A 23,034-nucleotide genomic window follows, 5' to 3' on the forward strand; every position below is an offset into this window, starting at 1 on the left:
TTAGGTTTTAAAAACATATTTTATTACATTTAGAGAGTGTAAGTGCAATATACAGTCGTCTGAATTTACTATTTTTATCCTTTTAAATGCAGGTTGTACACAAACATCTGTTCCACTAATGTGCACATCATTTAGCAGGTGAAGCAGCAGCTTAAGTAATACACTGCAGCGATCTTCTTAATGGCCAAGCAGCTGATCTCAGGATACTCAGGTTATGTAAGGCTACAAGGAGAAAAGAGAAAAATAAAAAAGTCAATAAAAGTACACATACACAAAAAAACAAACACACACACACATGATATACAATTTGCCATCTCCATATTATGGATATTGCATGGCTCCATTACAATTCTTTACATTAAATTTCCTATTAAATTTCTCATGTAAAAAAAAACAATTTAACGTGGCTGCCCATAATTGACATGCGGATGTCCAAAAAAAAGAATACTCTTTCTGGAAGGCAATCGGACAACTTTGCATATGCTATTCTGAACCGGCTTAAGCTCGTAGTTCTGTACATCTTTCTTCCATACCAAAGCGGTTAGCACAACATTTGTGATCACTGAAGACTTTTTTTGGCTCTTGTACATCAGTTTTGGGACACCTTTTTAACTGCCACTTGTTGGAGGTTGGAATTTTTTTTAATCTACATTGAGCAAAAAAAGAGATATTAGCAGTTTTTGAAGCAAAAACGCTGGCAAAATGCTCAATGACACACTGGCAACTTGGAGCCTCTCCTATTACCTGCATTATAAAATATAGCTGAAAAAACACCTGAAGAAAGTCATCGGAATCCTTTTAACAGCTTAATGTTTTGGAAACCTGAAGTGGCTAGAAGACTATCATAAGAAAACCATATGAATAAACAAATTCTAGCATGGAAATGCATATAGTCATTCTTTTGAGCCTTTAGTTAATGCTTTTTCAGGTTGTTTTTCCAGTAGATTACGCATTAAAAATAAAATGTGTGAAGATTTTATGGTTTCAAACAATGATTGAAATCAAGACACTTTTCGATGGAACTTTGAGACAAAGCCAGTAGTGGGTCTAGTAGCCCGAAGGAGTGCAAGGCCTTCAGTTAAATCTTCCATTCCTTCTGAATGTGCAAGAAGGGTACAAGGCACCACCCTAAAGAGGTTTTCCAAGCTTTGTTGCAGAGCAAAAATGCACACAGCTGAAACATTGCTGTTATATGTGCTGGGGCTACACACTGTGGTTTGCAGCCAAAGATCGCCAAGTGTCACTGCTACACTGCAGCAAAGTGTGAGTGAAAGGGGTCACTATGCAACTCACAAGGGTCCAGCAAGTCACGAAAAGTTATAATCTGGATTTTTTCCAAGTTGTGTGACCTGGTACTTTGAGTGTCACATTGGGACCCCCACTCACTCGCATTATGCTGTAGTGCATTAGGATCGTACGGCAATATTTGGCCTCGTGACCTGTGTCATGGCCCTGTAGCTTCAGACTACAGGTTTCCTAATGCTGTAAATTAAAACAAAAAAACAGCATCATACCTGTCAATTAGGGAGTCTCTCATGTTTGTGGCAATACTGCTTGGCTGAGTGTCGCTTAGCTTAAATACACTTTCTATGACGGACAGCTCTGTACTGGTTGTGTCCAGACCACAGAAAGCACTCCAGTCATTGACAACCATTCCTGCTGCAATCACTTCACTACCTCGATTGACTGTACCAGCCTGTCAAAAGACAAAAAGTCAGTGTCAATTAGTGCTTAGGATTTCACAGGAGACATGGCATTTTTAACTAAATGTTAAGATTTCAAATCAAAGTGTTTTAACGTTCTTTATACATACTGATTGACAACATGCTTTTTGAGCATTATATTTTTGGTAATCCAACAATGAAATAAAGACAAGGAAAAAAAAAAACAAAGTCTACCTTGTTAGTAGTACACATAGGCCCTGATTTCTTAAGGTGTATACGCCAGAATTCTGGATTAAACCCATCTTAAAGTCGCTACATTTTGTCAAAACATGCTGTTATGCAAAAATTTAGCGACTTGACATTGTCATGCTGCTAAAGTAGGCGACGTTGAGGCAGGAAGTGCGCGTGGCAGAACTTGGCCATCTAATTCATGATCATTTGTGGCATATAAGGTACTAGAGTAAGATTTCTGGCTAGGCATGCCAGTGGTGATATGTGCTCTGACTGATTAAGAGACTTGCCCCCTAAGTGAGCCAGGTGCCTCTTACTCCACCACAAACCTTCATTAAAGGGACTCTGTCACCTCATTTTTCCGATATGAGATGCAGCCATTCTGTAAGGCTGTAGATAAGCCCCCGATGTAACCTGAAAGATAAGAAAAACGAGTTAGAATATACTCACCCCGGGATCCAGTCCGATGGGTGTCGCGGTTCAGCGCCTCCCATCCTCTAGAGATGACGTTCTCCTCCTTACTTCTGCCGCGGCTCCTACGCAGGTGCCAGACCTCTCTGATCTTTCCCGGCACCTGCGCACTGCAGTACTCTGCCCTCAATAGGGCAGATATAGTGCCCCTGCGCAGGAGCCGCAGCAGAAGTAAGGAGGACGCCATACCTAGAAGATGGGAGGCGACGGACCGGACACACGGGTGAGTACAATCTAACTCGTTTTTTCTTATCTTTCAGGTTACATCGGGGGCTTATCTACAGCATTACAGAATGCTGTAGATAAGCCCCTGATGGCAGTGGCCGCATCTCATAGGGCAAAAATGAGGTGACAGATTCCCTTTAACAGTAGCATGTACTATGCTAGGCTTCATAAATTGTGGCCACCGAGCTGTATTAAAACCACAATTTAAGTGCAAGAATTGTGCGAGATATTGATGAATGATTGGATAAGGCTCTGAAAAGCCATGATAGAAGTTTATGAAATCTGATACATGTTGCATTCCCGTGCGGTCAGTGGGCACGTCAAAACGCCGCATGCGGACGCATCCGCATACAACGCATGTCCCTGCGTACCCAATGTTAAAGATAGGTACGCAGGACGCATGCGGAAGTAGGCGGAGCTTAAGGGAGGACGTATGCAGCCATACGCAGACCAGCTAAACGCAAGTGTGAAAACGGCCTAACAGATAAATGCCTGTCTCCACTTATCAGTCTCCTGCACTGATCACGCTCCAAAATTGCTTACAGGGGTTGTCAGGTCTAAAATGATACATTCACTGGGAGGATTCATAAGTCTGCAGTCACACAGAGTGACTGCAGACTTTTCATCCCCTTTAAAATCGGTCTCTGAGCAATCACATTATATATTTTATCCTTTTAAAGTCTTACAGGGAGAAGCTAAAGAAAAACCTAAAACAGAAAAGCACAAAGAAAAACTGCTGAAACTCCCAGCTCAGGGTAAAAGTTGCCAAAATGCAGAAAACAAGCAATAGAGATCATAATAATAATAATAATAAATTTTATTTTTATAGCGCCGACATATTCCGCAGCACTTTACATTTCAGAGGGGATTTGTACAGACAATAGACATTACAGCATAACAATAATCACATACAGATTATAACAAATACCAAGAGGAGTGAGGGCCCTGCTCGCAAGCTTACAGTCTATGAGGAAAGAGGTAGACACGAAAGGTGGGTGGTAACAGTTGCCCTGATTGTATGGACCAGCCATAATGTTAAGTGTGTAACAGTACAGACACAGAGGGCTAATGGATGCATAAAGCATGTGGGAACATGATGCTGGGAACCTGGTTATGGTAAAATTTTTGGCTCTGCCACACAGGGATAGGTTAGGTTAATGTGTTGAGGCGATAGGCCAGTCTGAATAAATGCGTTTTCAGGACACGCTTAAAATTGTGGGGACTGGGGACTAATCGTATTGACCTGGGAAGTGCATTCCAAAGAATTGGCGCGGCACGTGTAAAGTCTTGGAGACGGGAGTGGGAGGTTCTGACTATTGAGCATACTAACCTCAGGTCATCAGCAGAACGGAGGGCGCGGGTAGGGTGGTATACTGAAACAAGGGAGGAGATGTAGGGTGGTGCTGAGCCATGGAGGGCTTTGTGGGTGAGGGTAATAAGTTTATACTGAATTCTGGAGTGGATGGGTAGCCAGTGTAATGACTGGCACAAGGTAGAGGCATCGGTGTAACGATTGGTGAGGAATATGATCCTGGCTGCAGCATTCAAGACAGATTGGAGAGGGGAGAGTTTTGTAAGAGGGAGACCGATTAGAAGAGAGTTACAATAGTCGAGACGAGAATGAATAAGAGAAACAGTAAGAGTTTTTGCAGAGTCAAAAGTAAGAAAAGGTCGAATTCTAGAAATGTTTTTGAGGTGCAGATGACAAGAGCGAGCCAGTGATCGAATGTGGGGGGCAAAGGAAAGATCATTTTACTCCTTGTGTACACAAATACACAACGACTTCCGGAAATCCTGTAAAGTTACCTTAAAGTGTAGTTACACTTAAAGGGAACCTGTCACCAGGTTTGGCCGATATAAGTTACGGCCATCACCATTCAGGGCTATCTACAGCATTCTATAATGCTGTATATCTGCCCCCAACCCGACCTGTAAGAGAAGAAAAATAACTTATCACCTGCGGGGTGGTCCGGTCTGAGGGGTGTCGTCTGACACCTCAGCATTGCGCTCCTGTGCAGGCGTAATTACTCTGCCCTCAACAGGGTAGATAAAGTACTGCAGTGCACAGGTGCTGGGGCTCTTTGACCTTTCCCGATGCCTGCGCACTGCAGTACTTTGCTCTATCGTCAACAGGGCAGAGAAGTACACCTGCGCAGAAGCGCGGTGCTGGGGAGACTGCGTGAATGACGAAGGGACCCGTCATCCACATGAAGCAAGAAGATAGGAGGCACCGGACCAAGAAGAGCGAAACCCATCGGACTGGACTGCCCCGCAGGGGAGTATAATAAAAGTTATTTTTCTTCTCTAACAGGTCAGGTTGGGGGCAGATATAAAGCATTATAGAATGCTGTAGTTAAGCCCTGAAAGGTGATGGCCGTATCTCATATCTGCCAAACCTGGTGACTGGTTCCCTTTAACCCCTTACCAACCGGGATAGTATGTCAGCGGTCGGTATCCCCTGATTTGAGGTGGGCTCCGGCAGTGAGCCCACCTCAAAGCCGCGTCATGTCAGCTGTTATAAACGCAATCCGCCTGAGCCTATTAACTAGTTAAATCCCGCTATCAAACGCTGACAGCGGGCATTTAACTAGTACTTCCGGCGCCCGGCCGGAAATGAGCACATCGCCGACCCCCGTCACTTGATCGGGGGGGTCAGCGACGCATTGACATGACAACCAGAGGTCTCAGAGACCTCTATGGTTGTTGCTGACAGATTGCTATGAGCGCCACCCTGTGGTTGGCGCTCATAGCAATGCTGTAAATCTGCTACATATAGGTGATCTGAACATCGCCTATATGTAGCAGAGCCGATCAAGTATGGCATGCTTTTAGCCTCTTATGGAGGCTATTGAAGCATGCCAAAAGTAAAAAAAATAAAGTTTAAATCACCCCCCTTTCGCCCCAATCAAAATAAAACAAACAATAAATAAAATAAATCAAACCTGCACACATTTAGTATCGCCGAGTTCAGAATCACCCTATCAATAAAAAAAAGGATTAACCTGATCGCTAAACAGTGTAGCGTGAAAAAAAAAATCAAAACGCCAGAATTACATTTTTTTTGGTCAACGCGACATTGAATTAAAATGCAATAACAGGCGATCAAAAGAACGTATCTGCACAAAAGTGGTATCATTAAAAACGTCAGCCCGGCACGCAAAAAATAAGCCTGAACCCGACCCCAGATCATGAAAAATAGAGACGCTACAGGTCTCAGAAAATTACACTTTTTTTGTTTGTTTTTTTTTAGAAAACTTTGGAATTTTTTTTTCACCACTTAGATAAAAGAGAACCTAGACATGTTTGGTGTCTATGAACTCGTAATGACCTGGAGAATCATAATGGCAGGTCAGTTTTAGCATTTAGTGAACCTAGCAAAAATGCCAAACAAAAAACAAGTGTGGGATTGCACTTTTTTTTGCAATTTCACCGCACTTGGAATTTTTTTCCCGTTTTCGAGTACATGACATGGTAAAACCAATGGTGTCGTTCAAAAGTACAACTCGTCTGGCAAAAAATAAGCCCTCACATGGGCATATTGACCGGAAAAAAAAAAAAAAAAGTTATGGCTCTGGAAAGAAGGGGAGCGAAAAACGAAAAAAGCTCTGGTCATTAAGGGGTTAAGAGGGAAAAGGTCATGTCACAAACCACTATTAACCTGTACATATGGGGATAATCTGCAGATTAATAGCATTTTAATGCCGCACTGAAAGACTGGCTCCCGGGAGGAAATGATCTTTATTCCTCATGGCAGCCTTGAGCTTTCAGTCATAGTGGTGCTGCTGGCACAGCAACAGTCAGTACTTAATGACTGCAACTGAGCCTCCGCCACTGACTTGCAGTTGGATCTGGAGTGGATCTGTGCAGAGCCAGCCATCAGTCAGTGGCAGGGAATGGTTAGAGCCGCTGTGCACTATGTTTCGAGCGGTGACTGTATGACAAAGCCGGAGTAATAAAATAGAATTAGACTTACCGGTAATTCGGTTTCTAGGAACCTTCCACAACAGCCACCTTGGAGGTTGTCTCCCCGCCCTAATAGGGGACAGGAACACAAAGAGGTTAAATAACCCTCCCCTTCCTGCTACCTCAGTGTTTTTTCTGAATGTACTAGCATGAATTTACCGCCAGTAGAGCAGGAATCATCAGGTAAACATATTACATAGGGAGGGAAATTAGTGCTGTCGTGGAAGGTTCCTAGAAAACGAATTACCGATAAGTCTAATTCTATTTTCACTAGTCACCTTCCACGACAGCCACCTTGGAGTCATGCCAACGTTAATTTTTTAGGGAGGGACTATGGCTTGCAAGACGTGTCTGCCGAACGTCAGATCCCTATTGAAATCGAGTCTATAGTGTCTGGTAAAGGTGTGCACAGAGGACCAGGTGGCCACTCTGCATATCTGCTCCGAAGACGTAATTCCTCTTGCTGCCCAGGAAGTAGCGACTGATCGAGTGGAGTGGGCTTTCAACGATCCGGGAGGAGAGATGTCTTGAATATGCCAGGGAGATGGACTGCTTGATCCAACCCGCTATCGTGTTCTTTGCCGCTTTCTTCCCCTTATTTCTTCCCGAATACTGAAGGAACAGGTTCTGATTGATTCTCCAATCCTTGGTTGCCTCAAGGTAGCGGAGAACTGCCCTGCGGACATGCAAGGTATGAAATTTTCCTTCCTTCGGATTAGAAGGATTTGGGCAAAATGAGGGCAACACGATATCTTGACTTCTATGAAAGTCTGACACCACTTTGGGCATAAAGGAGGGGTCTAGACGCAGTACTATACTGTCTGAGTTGAGTAGGAGGTAAGGTTCCTGTACTGAAAGGGCCTGTAGCTCCCCCACCCGTCTAGCCGACGTGATTGCCACCAGAAACACCGTTTTAAGTGTGAGAATTTTTAATGGGATTTCTGACAGGGGCTGAAACGGGGCCTGTGTTAGGCTATTGAGCACTAAATTAAGATCCCAGGGAGGAACCCGATTAGGGAGCGAAGGGCGAATTCTGCCTGCCGCTGTCATGAACCGCTTGATCCAGCGGTGTTTGGCTAGGTCTTGGTCAAAAAAAGAACTAAGGGCAGATACCTATACTTTCAACGTACTTGGAGTAAGCCCTAGATCTAACCCTTTCTGCAGGAAGTCTAGTATTTGGGCATTAGGGTGGGTTGGATCAGGGGCCCCCAGACGGCACCAGGAGGAAAATTTTTTCCATACTTTGCCGTAAATTGCATTTGTTACCGGTTTTCTACTTTTTTGAAGGGTCCAGATTACCTCATCCGGCAACCCTTTGGCCCTCAGAATGTTGGCCTCAGTAACCAAGCTGCTAGACATGACTTGGTTGGGTTCGGGTGTAGTAATGGACCCTGGAAAAGGAGGTCGGTCTTCTGGGGTAGAAGCAAGGGACCTTTCTGGGCCATGTCCAACAGAGCGCTGTACCAGCTTCAACCTGGCCACATGGGAGCCACCAGGATTGTCGTGACCCCGTCCGCTCTGATCTTTTGTAACGTTTTTGCCAGCATCAGGATTGGTGGAAAGGCGTGGGCCAGTCTGAAGACCCATGGATGGGCAAATGCATCTGTCCCCTGGGCTCCGTACGTGGGACTGAGGGAGAAATAGGTTGCTGCTTTTGTATTTTGCGCACTCGCAAACAGGTCGACCTCTGGGTCTCCCCATCTTGAGGCTAGAGCCTGGAAGACCTCTTGGTTTAGACACCATTCTCCTGGATGGACGTCCTTCCTGCTCAGGAAGTCTGCCTGGATGTTTTCCGACCCCTTCAAGTGTACCACAGAAATGAATAACAGGTGCTTCTCTGCCCACAGGAAGATCCTTGCTGCTACCTTCTTTAGACTGGCGTACCTTGTGCCCCCTTGGTGTCTGAGATATGCCACCGTAGTCACGTTGTCGGAGTATATCCGAACATGATGGTTCTTGACAAGGGTTGATGCGGCCTTCAGTGACTCTTCCACCGCCGTCAACTCCCTTAGGTTCGAAGATCCGGATCTTATGTTCTGGGGCCACTGCCCCTGGAAGTATGAATCCTCGACCACGGCTCCCCAGCCTCTCAGACTGGCATCGGTACATAATATTCTTAGAGGAAGCTGATCCCAGCTTACTCCTCGCCTCAGGTTTCGGTAGCTCAGCCACCACCAGAGGGTCGATTTTACATGTCCTGGAAGTGGAACCCTCTTTGATAGGTTGTTTGGGTGCTTCCTCGTGTTTATCAGGACGTATGACTGGAGGACTCGCGTGTGAGCTTGTGCCCAGAATACTGCCTGAATGCATGATGTCAGGGAACCCAGGATGGACATGGCGTCCCTCAGCGTCAGTGCCCTTTGGTCTCTGAACCGGATTATTCTCTGCCGAAGGTCTTTTTGACGATCTTCGGGAAGAAAGGATCTCCTCTTTTCTGAATGCAAGAGGATCCCCAGGAATTTTTTCCTCGGGGAAGGATAGAGGGCCAACTTCTGGAGATCCGGTATCCACCCTAGGGTTTCAAGTATCTGTAGGGTTCTTGATACGTCCTGGTTCAGCCGGGTTACCGATGGGGCGACGATCAGCAGATCGTCTAGATACGGCACAATGCATATCCCCTGAAGCCAAATGGAGATGACTGCTTTCTTCATGATCACCCTAGGAGCTGGAGACACCCCAAATGGCAGGGCATTGAACTGGAGGTGGCTGATTCCTTGGTTGTGGGAGATCGCGAACCTCAGGAACTTCCGGTGGTCTAAATGAATGGGAACGTGGTAATACGCGTCCCTTAGATCTATTGTAGCCATCTGCCAGCCTCGTCCAATAAGAGGGATCGCTGATTTCACTGACTCCATCTTGAACCTTCGGTACTTGATGAAGTGGTTCAGAGGCTTTAGGTTTATTATGAGACTGTGCTTTCCTGAGGGTTTCTTTATCAGAAATAGGCGAGAGTAATGTCCCCTGTCCGCCTTTTGTGGAGATACATACAAGACCACTCCTTCCCTTAGAAGTTCTTCTATCTGAAGCAACAGGACTTTTTGCAGGCTTGGGGACTGTGCCGGGGGGTTGTGCTCGAACTCCAGTTTCAGCCCAAATTGTATAGTGTGCAGGACCCACTGGTTTGAGGTCGTGGCCTGCCATTGGGCAAGAAACTGTGTGAGTCGACCCCCGACCCGGGAGTCACTGCTTCTCCGGGGGCTGCTGCTGTTGGGGTACAAGAATGTTTCTTCCTTTACCCCCTTTCGGGTAGCTCCAATGACCCATCTTGCCCTTCCCTCTGAATGCCTTCTGAGAGGTCTGTTCTCTTGAGGGATGAAAAAACGCCTTTTGGCGGATTTCTGTTCTGGCAGTGACTTATTCTTGTCGGAAGCCTTCTCAAGGATATCATCCAGGACAGGCCCGAACACTTGGTGCCCCTGGAAGGGGATGGCGCAGAGTTTCGTCTTGGAGGTGATGTCGCCCCCCCCACAACTTCAGCCACAAGGTTCTCCTGGCCGAGTTTGAAAGGACTAGGGACCTTGCTGCCACCCGTACCGTTTCTCCTGAAGCATCAGCTAAATAACCTGTTGCCTTCTGGAGGATTGACAGGGAGTCTAAGATTTCCTCTCTTGGGGTACCCGATAGGTGGTCTTCCAACGTACGTAGCCAGAAAAACAAAGATCTGGCTACGCAGGTTGAAGCAATACTTGCTTTGAACATGTTCATAGAAGCTTCCCAGGACTTCTTTAGGTGGCTATTTTGCGATCCATCGGATCCTTCAATTGGGAAGCATCCTCAAAGGGCAAGGACGTTTTCTTAGTGACCTTAGACACTTGGACGTCTATCTTAGGGATCTCCCAAATAGAACCATCACCTTCTAGGGGAAACCGATTTTTTAGCTCAGAAGGCACCGTAAGTGCCTTCTCGGGGGAGGACCACTCCTGAGCTATTAGGTCATGTATAACCTCATGAACCGGGAAACCCTTTCTACCTCTGGGTTTCAACCCTCCAAACATCTCATCCTGGACTGAGACCCTGACCTCCTCCTCCTACCCCATGGTATTTCTTACCATGGAGACTAACTCCTCCATATCCTCCAAGGAGAAATAGTATTTTTTTGCATCATGACTGGAGGCGGACGTGGAGCCCTCATTTTACCAAATATCCTCCAATCCTGAGGAACAGACTTCTCCCGAGTCTGAGTCGGCTTCCATAGGAGCCCTTTTCCTCTTTTTTGGGGCAGAGCCCTGGGCCACCGGGGTTTGGGCTGCTATGGAGGTTTGAACCTCCTGCCTAATGAGAGTTTTTATGCTGTCAAACAGGGAGGGTTGCTCGGTACGCAGGATATTTTGCGTACAAGGTTGGCATAACTTCTTTTTGTAGTCAGAAGGAAACCTGGCACCACATATACCACACTTGCGGGGGTTTTTAGGGACAGAGGCCTTGTCTTCCTGCAAGAAGAAAAAAAGGCTTACTCAGACCCGTGTCACCAACTATTTGACAGGCAAGGGACCGGCCCTGCTACTCACTGTAGGAAGGGGGAACGCTGGGCTCCGCAGATGCTGCAGTTGAGGGCTTCTCACCATCCATGTCTGCACACACCACAGACACACTGTGCTTACCTGGAACTGGTGCACCCTTTTAAGGATGATGCTGTGTTTGTTTGCTGGGTGCTCCTCCCTCCTCCCCCGTCCCTGGGGAGGATACCGCTCGACTCCCGCCGCCATTGGATTCATTTCCCGGGTCCCCCGGGTGCCGGCGCGCGTTTCCCCCTCACAGGATGCCGGAGGTTGCAAACCGGAAGTGCGCGTCACCACTACTTCCGGTCGATTGCCCGCACCCTCTGACGCGCGCACGCGGCTCCAATGCAGCGCTGGGAGGAAGGAGGAAGCCGGGGAGCTATGCAGGACCCCGGCAGGCACAATACCGCCCCGCTTTACCCCGGAGGGCGCGGGAGGGGCGGCAGAAGACCCGAGTCACACCGCGGTGGAGACTGGAGCAGCCCATGGAGGAGAGGCGAACCTCCCGACCTCGGCTGCCCAGCTCGGTGAGTACATAGGGGCTCCGCTCGCTGGCCACGGCAGCCCCTTGTGACCTCTTCATGCCTCGATAGGGGACAAGAAAAACACTGAGGTAGCAGGAAGGGAAGGGTTATTTAACCTCTTTGTGTTCCTGTCCCCTATTAGGGCGGGGAGACAACCTCCAAGGTGGCTTTCGTGGAAGGTGACTAGAGAAAGTTCCGTATCCAGTCTTTCAGTGAGGCATTACAATGCTATTAACCTACAGATTAACCTCATAGCTGCAGGATACTAGTGTTTGGGGACACGGCAGGTTCCCTTTAAATGGGAATCTGTCATTAGGTTTTTGCCACCTAAAATGACAGCAACATGACATGGGGACAGAGACCCCAATTCCAGTGAAGTGTCGCTTATTGAGCTGCTTGCTGTACTTTTGATTAAATCCCTGTTTGATCAGCAGAAGATCAGTAGAAAACTAGTAAACCTCATGCCGGGTCGTCCATATTCATAAGCTCTGTGTAACTCTGTCTCCACCACAGATTGGCAGCTTTGTGTACACTGTGCATAGGCAGAAACCTGCCAACCAGAGGAGTGGACAGGGTTATACAGAACTCAGAATTAAGAGCACTGGTACCATCATTAGCAGATTAAACTACAGCAGTGTTGCGACTGTCTAACAGATGCGAATAATGCAGCCAACATGCATATTACCCATGATACTCGGATAACAGCTGAGCATGCTCCTTCATCACTAGTCTCTGCTGTCACTTCATGCTGCACTCAGATGGGGTAGCAAAATCCCGGCAAGACTCCCTTTAAATATAGATGGTAATTTACCATTAAAGCCGCAAGTACACTTACTTAGTAAAAGCAAAACTTCAAGGAAAGGAACTAAAGCCCCAGGCTGTGTAATCTGTAAGCCAAATTTGACTCCAATTTTTCGCCACATACATCTATATGTTAATAATTACTAAACTTTCCTAAATTCCCCAGTAGATAAGAAGCAAGCCCTAAGGGTATGTGCACACACTGCAGATTCACCTGCGGGTTTTTACCCGCGGAACCGCAGGTAAAGTGACCTGCGGTTTGGCCTGCGGTTTTGCCCTGCGGTTTCACACCTCTACTATGTTAAAGGTGTGAAACCGCAGCAGAATCCGCAGAAACAAATTGACATACTGCGGAAAAAAAAACGCAGCTTTTCCGCAGGTAAAAAACCGCAGCGTGAGCACTGCGGTTTTGAAAACCCATAGGCTAACATGGTAAAGTACCATGTCTGCGGAACTGCTGCAGTTCTGCAGGGCCAAAACCGCAGCAAAACCGCAGCGTGTGCACATGGCCTTATATAGCGTTTTGAAGTAACATTCATGCTGATCTTATTTTACTTACCACTAAGGGGACTTGGAGTAATGACGACAACTCATCCTGGTCTTCTATTGATGTTTTGGGATGAACCAAACCCCCCTGATTACTAAAGGCACAGTAACTGCCAACAAGAACTTGCTCAGCAACCGTCTGCCTGAAAACCTCTACTTTCAGAACGTCTGCTAGTATCTCCTCTGTCTCCTGAAACACAAAACGAGGAAAATAAAGAGCTGGAATTATAAAAAGTAAAATACTATTCTATGTTACCCTGGTGCCTTGACTTAAATTTTTACAGAAGCCAAGAAGCTTTTGAGGGATTAACGATGAACCATTTGGAGCAAACATTAGGTTAGGGCCAAACTGTGTGATCGGTATGAGACAATTTTCCCACTGTAATGACGCACTAATTTGTTAAACAATTGTGCGGCAAATGACCCACCATGGTTGCGCAGGACTTTGGCCACCCTATTCATCCATAGGGTCAGTTTTGTTTTTTTGTTTTTTTTGATTGTCACCAATAGCAGGCAGCACACGATCACTTCTATGAAACGTGTCTCACAGAGAAGGCCAACCTCACAGTTTGGGGAGCACCACAGTTAATCGCTGGCCACAATGAGTGGAATTGACAGCAACAGTAATGTAAAGACCGGATTAAGTCCAGAATAGGTGTGTATGTGGAAATATGAAACGGGAGGAGACTTAAAGAGCAACCATAGGATTCTTTTGTTGGTTTAAAAAGGATTCATCTTAAAGAGATGTTCTCCATTCTGGACAGTACAGATAGAGAACCTTCTCCTGCTTGGGACTATGGAACGCATTATCAGATTCATGCTGAACGATTGCAGCAGATAAGTCTCTCTGAAACACTGCAACATTTAAAAGTACAGATACTTTGAAAAGCCATCCGGGGACTAGGTATCTCAGCTGACTCATCTGAGGCATGCCCCCGATGGCTGGTCATTGTCCTTTGCATGGCAGGGAGAAGCTTGCACGGGCATGCCTTGGTCTAGGCGGCATAGACATAGTGCCTGTCTGGCTTATCAAAGTATGCTCAAAAGCAACATGTCTAAAGACAAAGAAAATTTCAAGAAACGTTTACATTAGATAAAAAAAGGCACATACCCGGTCAAGATCGGGGTGTACAAGGGCTACGTAGTCATTACAAGCCATCACATTCCCCAAAGCGGAAAGTCTCTCCTCAACTCTCTGGATTCGTACAGAGTCCGGTAGGCTGTTTCTGATGTGCTGGAGCTCTTGATCTGTTGTGTTGTTTGGGACTAGAAGGCCATTTCGGTTTCCTACATAAAATGAGAACACAAAATCAAAGCTAAAAAAGAAAATAACCTATAGACTATTTAGTGTTTAGATCATATCTTTATGCTCCTTACACGCAGCTAAGAGAAATATCAGACACATATGGTGTTACAGTGAGGGTTTATATCAGAATTTGCTCTTCAGTCTCCATAAATACAAATATATTCAAATAAAGCAATACCTAGGTGCAACTTCCAAATACAATTACAAACCAAATAAGAAAAAGAGAAAAGGAAGCTAAATGCCATAAAATCAAAAGATTTTTGAGATATTTTTTTTAAAAAAAACTATTAAAGTAGCATAGACTAGGGACAAAATATGCAAAACAAGCCATTCATCAATGGTAATGTGCTGTTAATGGCAGAAATAGAAATCTGCAATTCATACAGTAATTAGGTCTGATTAAGAATAATAAATATATAGGAGTTGAAAAAAATTCCTTGAATGAATATAAATGGTCAAATAGAATTTATTGGAAGATTCAAATAGAATTCAATAAAAAAATTAGAACAAACAGCATAGAGCATCCTAAAAATATGTATGGTATAAATTACCCTATATTTGTCCGTAAATTCAAGCAAACATGAAACTCAAGTCAGCAAAGACATGCGAACAGGCTAGTGGTTATAATGCACAAGCTATGAGCAGTAAGTGGAGCCACAGAAATTGAACTTAGAAAGGACATATGAAGGAACTAAGCTAGCACATTCCCTCTAAATGGTGGCGGTACCCCGATGCGCGTTTCACGCGTAGCTTTTTCCAAGGGGGGAGTTTGTGTCTGACACATGGTAAAGTTTTTAACATTAGACAGCGTAGTACCAACCTTGTCACCTTGTCTATGGTGGGACGGCTTTTATGCTATTTTTGATCAAAAACAGTATTATTAAGAACTCTTATTTAAATGCATTTTTGCTTTTAACTTAGTTACAGCAGAGTTTTTGATCATTTTGTCTCTTGTAGGTCTTGTATTTTTTACGGCCAATGTGAACATGCGTTTACGTGATGCATGTATACCAACTCAAACCAAGCTCAATTTTTGTGTTTTTTCTCAGTCTCCATAAATACTTTAAAGGGATTTTCCAGGCTGCAACCAAAAGTCTGCAGTCACTTTATGCAACTACTGAATAATTAACGTGTGCAATGTGCACCCTATCATGATTACCCTGTACTCAAGCGAATGCATGGCCATGTGACTGCGTGTATGTGATGTGTACTTGTGGTCAAGTAGCAATTAGATTTTTCTGCACTTCTTTCAATAGAATACAGCAAGTAAGGGATGAGAGTCTACTCAGTATGATGTGCCCGCAAATACACAAATGGCATACATGCAGTTACTTGACCACCTACTTACATGATGGAATACAGCAAAATCATTACAGTGTCTCCGTCGCACACTGTCAGAATTCAGCAGTCTGTGGTCACACAGTTACTGCAGACATTTCTTTTTAACCTGGAAAACCTCCTTAAACACGGTCGTTTCTGGAACTAAGACTGTTAGGTTTCTTTTACACTTACCGGGTTTTTTGCGGCCCTTTAGGGTATGTGCACACGCTGCGGATTCTGCAGCGGATTTGGCCTCTGCGGATCCACAGCAGTTCTGCAGTGTACAGTACCATGTAAGTCTATGGGATTTACAATCCGCAGTGCACATGCTGCGGTTTTTCAACAGCGGAAAAGCTGCGGTTTTGAATCCGCAAAAAGAATTCAGGATTCAGCTGCGGTTTGACACCTATTCCATTGTCCAGGTTTCAAACGGCAGGGGAAAACCGCTGGCCAATCCTGCGGATCAGCACGGAATCCGCTGGTGATTCTTTAGCGTGTGCACATAGCCTTATTGTGGGCCGTATCGCTGCAATTTTCACGGACCGCAAAAAAACTTGCGGATCACCGTTTTTTCAGGTTTCCAATACTATGGTAAAAGTATTGGAAAAAAAACGGAGTTCCGCAAAACCTGAAGTCACGGTGCACCGCAAAAACAAACTTCCGTTGTTTTTGCGGCCCCATTGAAGATCTCCAATGGGGGGGCGTGTCCATAAGCCGTGAAGATCTCCAATGGGGGGCATGTCCATAAGCCTGCGGGTTTCCCCTGCGGTTTGACTCCTGTCATGGAGCAGGTGCCAAACCGCAGCGGAATCCGCACAAAGAATTTACATGCTGCGGATTTGAAACCACAGCCGTGTGCACTGCGGATTTCATTTTCCATTGATTATAATGGTACTGTACACCGCAGCAGAAACTGCTGCGGATCCGCAGGACCAAAAAACAGCAGCTTCCGCAGAGTTGCACACACCCTAAAGCATTTTTGTGGCAGTGTGAACTGTAGTCTGGGGACACTAAAAGAGGGATCATAAAATGAACATTTTAAAACTAACATCTCTTTATATAAACTGTTGAATGGCATGTCATGGTTGTGATCTGTACACACCTACACACATCCGTCCAATAATTCTGCATCCAGCTATTGACGCATGCACCACTGGTATGGTCTCGGAGAGCTCGCCTTCAAATACACTGCAAGAAAAATAAAAGCAGGATTGTTTGTACAGTATAGAACATTAACATGAATTAAATATAATTCCTGGTAATATGTATTCTTTTCATGTGATCTTTTCAATCAGATATGTATTTTTCAAAAATGTTCCTGTCTTGGGCTATATGCTCACGGTGCGTTTCTGCTGCATATACGCAGATTTGGCCCTGCGTATACGCAGCAGAACTGCATGTGATGTACAGCACCATTGTAGCTTATGTGAAATAAAATCCACTGTGCACATGCTGCTTTTTTTTTCTGCGCGGATTTGGTGCAGAATCAAAAAAGCAGCCTGTCACTTCTTTTGTGCGCTTTTGGTGCAGTTTTCCACCGGCTCCATTCTAGAAATCCGCAGGTGGGAAACCGCAGGGGAAAACTGCACAAAACATGCAGTCAAACCGCACAAAAAAGCACTGAATACACAGAAAATATGCAGGTCATTTGACCTGCAGATTTCGAGAGGTCTGCGCAGAACATTCCAAAGCAGAATAAGCACCGTGTGCACATACCCTCCTCACAGAGAAGACTGCATTTGGCCCCCAGACAAAGGTACCAGCAAAACACGCATCAGAGTGCTGGGCAGTGTTGGTTCTTCTTTGCATGATTGTACATGGTGGGTATAGGTGTCTGACTAATTGATATCTTTACTATGTGGATGGTAATGCAGGGGGTCTACTGACTACCTAGGTGATATGATTATACATAGCTAGACTTGGGTATACTAATAGATCACAGACTGAATATTAGTCAACAGTGTGATGCAGCAGCAAAAAAGGCAAATGCAATTCTAGGATGTATTAACAGAAGCATACAGTCTAGATCACGTGAAGTCATTATTTCCCTCTACTCCTCTTTGGTCAGACCTCATCTGGAATACTGTGTCCAGTTTTGGGCACCACATTTTAAAAAAGACATCAACAAACTGGAGCAAGGTCAGAAAAGAGCAACCAGAATGGTGACCGGTCTGCAAACCCTGTCTTATAAGGAAAGGTTGCAGGATTTGGGAATGTTTAGCTTGCAAAAGAGAAGACTGAGAGGAGACTTAATAACTGTCTGCAAATATCTCAAGGGCTGTCACATTGTAGAAGGATCAACTTTATTCTCATTTGCACAAGGAAAGACTAGAAGCAATGGGATGAAACTGAATGGGAGGAGACACAGATAAGATATTAGAAAAAACTTTTTGACAGTTAGAGTGATCAATGAGTGGAACAAGCTGCCACGAGAAGTGGTGAGTTCTCCTTCAATGGAAGTCTTCAAACAGAGGCTGGACAGACATCTGACTGGGATGATTTAGCAAATCCTGCTTTGAGCAGGGGGTTTGAACCAGATGGCCCAGGAGGTCCCTTCCAACTCTATGATTCTATGATTCTAGATATAGCATTGGCAGTTCATATAGGTTTACAAGGATTGTTTGTTATAACCAAACCCATGTTATTAATTTTGGTCTGGCTATTTATGGTAAATCATGCAGTTTTCAATCTTGCCACACTGCATATTTTTCGGGGGGGGCGTTTACCTTCCGTAATTGTGTTCTTAGTGTATGTTAATAAAGTATAATACAAATTTGTCATAAGGACTTGTGTAGCTTATATTACATTTGGAGGTAACTATAGCATCAACTGCCATTTCTGGGCACCACAGATAATTGTACTTCATTATTTGGATTATGGGTTCAGTTTTCCAGTTTTGGCTATTGTAAAAAGAAAGCAGCTTTATTTAAAGTATTACACCAAACAGACAAAAAAAAAAATGCATGCTTAAAAAAAGGACAGAAACACAATGAAGAAAGCCAAGCAACCTAATTTAAATAGGCGCAGAGATTCTGCATCATCAAAAACGCACAAAAGCTCATTGTGGGAACGTAGCCTAAAGGGGTTGTCCAGTGCATTTATACTAATGACACACATCAGTAGAAGATCAGAGGGGGTCCAGCACCCTACAGATCAGCTATAAACACTTGCAGTGGCCGGATGCAGTGCACTCAGCAGATCACCAATGCTCCATACAACTTTTAGTAGCCACTGCCTGATATCACAGATCAGCTCCCGATGAAAAGAATAAGGGTACCGTTACACTTAGCGATGCACCAGCGATCCCGACAACGATATGGATCGCTGGTGCATCGCTAAGTGGTCGCTAGTGAGCTGCCACACAGGAAGATCTCACCAGTGACTTCGCAGGGGTCGGGGGTCGCTACTTACCTGTCAGACGAGGCGATCCTGACGTCCTCCTGCCCGCGTCCACGCGTAGCTCGTCTGCGCCACAGGAAGCGCCCGACAAGAAATGGTCCAGGACGATCTCGCGCGACCAGCGATAATCAGCGGGGGAGCCGGTCGGAGGTAAGTATCACATGCAGCGATATCGCTGCTGCGTCACAAAACCAGCGACGTTACAGAGATATCGCTATGTGTAACGGGCCCTTAAGGGGATATATGCAGCACCCTGTAGAACTGCGATTCAGCTCCTATTCAATGTTTTTGTCTGACCGCTGGAAATTATAGCAGCTAATCAGTGGGGGTTCCGGGAGCCCACCAGCAATCTGATATTGATAAACTATTACAATCACAGTAGTGTAAAGGTACTGGACCTCCCCTTTAAAAAGTGACAATGTAAGAACCAGCCACTCTGAAGTCTAGGAGAACGGTCCCTACTGGTGATGAGCAATGTTAGGCAATCCCTGCATGTGTAATAATTTACACTCCTCTATTACAAGTTCTGTGGCGGTGTCCGCCCCACACTACCTGTACATACACGATGCAGTCACCGGTGACGTTTTCGTCTAAGGTTCTGTTCATACATGTTGGAGGCTTTCCCAATATATACCTCTGACTGCAGTTTCCATTACACACTATGGGTCACTATACAGTAACACATCATGTTAAAGGGAACCTGTCACCAGAAAAACATTTAACCTGCAGATATGGGGTTAATCCCCAGGTTTAGGCTGTGTGCTAACGTTGCGTTTTTTTAAGCGTTTCAGCTGCGTTTTTGTTACTGCGGATACGCTTAAAAAACGCATTCCCATGCAGTCCTATGGGATTCCGCAGGTGCTGTGCCCATGCTGCGGATTTTTCCGTTGCGGAATCGCATAGAGGTAAAATCCGCAGCATGCCCATTATTTCTGCGGAATTGCGGTGATTCCACCGCCATAGGATTGCATTTAAACGCTCACTTCACGCATGTGGCTATGCCCACCATGCGTAAAGTGAGCGCTTCATGTGCAGATGGTAACCAGGGTCTGGAGGAGAGGAGACTGTCCTCCATGCCCTGGGTACCATATTCCTGTTAAAAATAGAATTAAAATAAAGAATAGGGATATACTTACCCTCCGTCGGCCCCCAGAGTCCTCGCGGTCGTCATTGGTGCTGGCGGCAACTTCCGTTCCCAGGGATGCATTGCACGAATGACCTCTGATGACACAGCGGTGATGCTGTCATCAGAGGTCATTCGCGCAATGCATCCCTGGGAACGGAAGTTGCCGCCAGCGCCAATGAGGGCCGGGAGGACTCTGGGGGCCGACGGAGGGTAAGTATATCTCTTTTAGTTTTTTTTTTCTTATTATTTTTAAACATTCTATCTGTTACTATTGATGCTGCACTATGCTTGACATGTGTCACCAACCTGTCAATCACTTTTCCAAGTGATGCTTCAAATTGCTAAAAACGCTTGCAAAACGCTTGTGTTTTGCGGGAAAATGATTGCGAATTTCGCATGCGTTTTACCCGCGGCGGGGAGTTGCGGAAATGCTACGGACAATTCCGCAGCATTTCTGCAACGTGGGCACATAGCCTAATATCGTTCCTAACCTGCCCGGCACCTGCACTTACCTGAACACTGCAGGGAGAAAATTAACTTTATTAACCCCTGCAGCGTTCCAGCGTTCAGTCACCGCTTCAAGTATACAGACAACCATGCACCCGGTGCTATGTGACATTGGCTCTACAATGGTGGCGTGGTTACAGCCACAACTCTGTATACTTAGAGCAGTGACTGAACCAGGAGAATGGCGCTGGGTTTTTTTGTTGTTTTTTTTTTTTTTTAAAACCACACACAAACTTTGGATTTTCTTCATCATATAAATAAGAAAGATCCTAGACATGTTTGGTATTTGCAAACTCATAATGGCCTGGAGGATCTTAATGGCAGGTCAGGTTGGTAAATCTTAATGGCAGGACACCATTGGTAAAACCAATGGTGTTGTTCAAAAGTACAACTCGTCCAGCAAAAAATAAGCCCTCACACGGCCATATTGACAGAAAAATTTAAGCTAAAAATGTTATGGCTCTGGGAACAAGGGGAGCAAAAAAATAATGCAAAAACTGAAACTTCCAAGGTGGTTTAGGGGCGCCCGTGTGCTCCTCTTTCGGCCTGTTCTACTCTGCCCCGAGGATGCCTCAGTAGCTCTGATGTCCTGCAGGCCGCAGATGACAGACTCTGCTCTTGATGAAACTGTAGACTACTCGGCAGTGCAGGGAGAGGAGCCATGGAGTGTTAGGGAAACGGCCCAGCTCTTTCAGGGGGTATCGCCGTTTACCAAGGGCCTCTTCCATATTTTGTGAGACAGCAAGTATGGCCAATGGAGGTCACTGCATGTGTGAGCTCATGTCTGGTAGACACAAGATCTGCTCAGGGTCGGCACCAGGGAAAACCCAGGCCTACTGTGTCCACTGCATGGCTGCCAGCTGTGTCCTACAGACAGCAATCTGAGCTGGCTCTGATCACTGCCATTCAACGGCTCAGTCATGACAGTGACATTTAAGAGGTTGGGAATGGGGGGCAATGGTGTAGCGATGGCAGCCACTCCATTATCACCAGAATCTATAAGCGACCACCAATCATGTGATGCGATGTCACCGTGAACCCCGTGTTTTTAGAGGCCCTTGACACTAAAAAAAATTGTGGTAATCGCACGTGGGTTCCTCACAGGTCTGAACTCAGCTCTGCCTGTAGCCGCCATAACACGTGACCACCGTGTGACGTCAGCGGCCTGTATAATCCCCCTTACAAGTGAGGGGATACGTCACCCACCTGTAGAAGTTCTCGGACCCTCCTACGGCCACCAGACAATACGTGTTCGTCAGCTTCGCGAAACAACCGATCTCATTGTTGTTCTCAAAGGAGGCGCGGACCGCCATGACTGCAGAGCACAGGACGTCCTCACTGCAAACACAGAAAACACGCTGACTCCATCTCCAGCCGCACGGCGTTGTCAGCCTTTAGCCGTCTTACCTCGCTCCGTTAACGATCAGACCACCAAGTTCCTTCCCCAACCAAACACGTGGCGGGACTACGAAAGGGTCCCACTTCCGAGATGTCAGGAGCGGAACCAATAGAAAGCGGCCGTGAAAGTGACGCGTGAGGCCGACGGCGCCATCTTTACTGTGGTTGGTTCCAGTAGCGCCAGCCTGTAGCTGCCGGTGCGGTGCTGTCCATGGACATTCTGGCAGACTCCTTCTAATCCACAACGTTGTCTCCGGCTTCTGCAGTGACATTACGGCCCTGTATATTTACATATAAATGTAGGGCGGCCATCTTTACTGCCAAACAAGAAATGCCTGGCAGAGGTGAAGGGGAGTGTGAATTTGCAGGCGTGTTTGATGCAATACAGTATGCTTGGCGTCCAACATCTCTGCTGGTCTAGGTGATAGCCATCTTGTCACTGTGGGATCTTGGAAGTACTGCCACTTCCCTCATAGTCTGATGGAGCATGGTACGCTTTAATGTCTGTCAGACACCTAGCACTGCCATAAACTGCTGATGCCACTGTCCCACCACAGGGAAGACTCTCTTTCCAATGGCAGCTGAGCTGCAGAGCTCTAGCTCTGTTACTTCTGAGGGCAAAAGATCAAGGGGCCCAACAACCGATCAGCTATTGATCGCCTATTCTAGGGATCTTGTCACCAGACATTTACATGTAATCATCCTAATTACAAAAAATTGAATAGTTGCTTTCTGTATTAATTACTGTGAAGGCAGGTAAAGCGAGTTATATATTATATTAAATATATATAAAAAGCACGCATGGCCGTTCCGCCATGCGCTAGTATAGTCTCTAGTTGCTACTGTGTGAATGATGATGGATGTATGATTGTGGTGAATGACTCATTTGAAACCCCTTCCCTCTGATATTATTCCCTCTTACTGAGCATGCTCATGGGATGAACTCCCATTGGAGATCGGGAGTCGTGCTCAGGTCCTGCTCCAAATCTCATTTGTCTATCTCAGAGATCTGGAGGCGTGCGGAAGGTCCCTGCTGCTATAAAAGGCGCGCATG

The 23,034-nt window shown here is 45.8% G+C and overlaps 1 protein-coding gene across 1 annotated transcript; it reads right to left on the reverse strand.

The window, feature by feature from the left end:
* On the reverse strand, nt 1–22,144 carry EIF6 (eukaryotic translation initiation factor 6). The gene is made up of 7 exons (XM_073572376.1): nt 21,990–22,144; nt 21,789–21,920; nt 16,653–16,738; nt 14,036–14,211; nt 12,938–13,114; nt 1,515–1,696; nt 1–222 (listed from the first exon to the last, which is right to left on the reverse strand). The coding sequence occupies exons 2-7, from the start codon at nt 21,893–21,895 to the stop codon at nt 213–215; spliced, it is 738 nt and encodes a 245-aa protein (XP_073428477.1). The 5' UTR covers nt 21,896–21,920; nt 21,990–22,144; the 3' UTR covers nt 1–212.
* Nucleotides 22,145–23,034: the final 890 nt, after the last annotated feature.

This window comes from Dendrobates tinctorius, unplaced genomic scaffold (assembly GCF_039654945.1).
Source record: "Dendrobates tinctorius isolate UK_male_01 unplaced genomic scaffold, ASM3965494v1 ptg000032l, whole genome shotgun sequence".
Classification (NCBI taxonomy): Eukaryota; Metazoa; Chordata; class Amphibia; order Anura; family Dendrobatidae; genus Dendrobates; species Dendrobates tinctorius.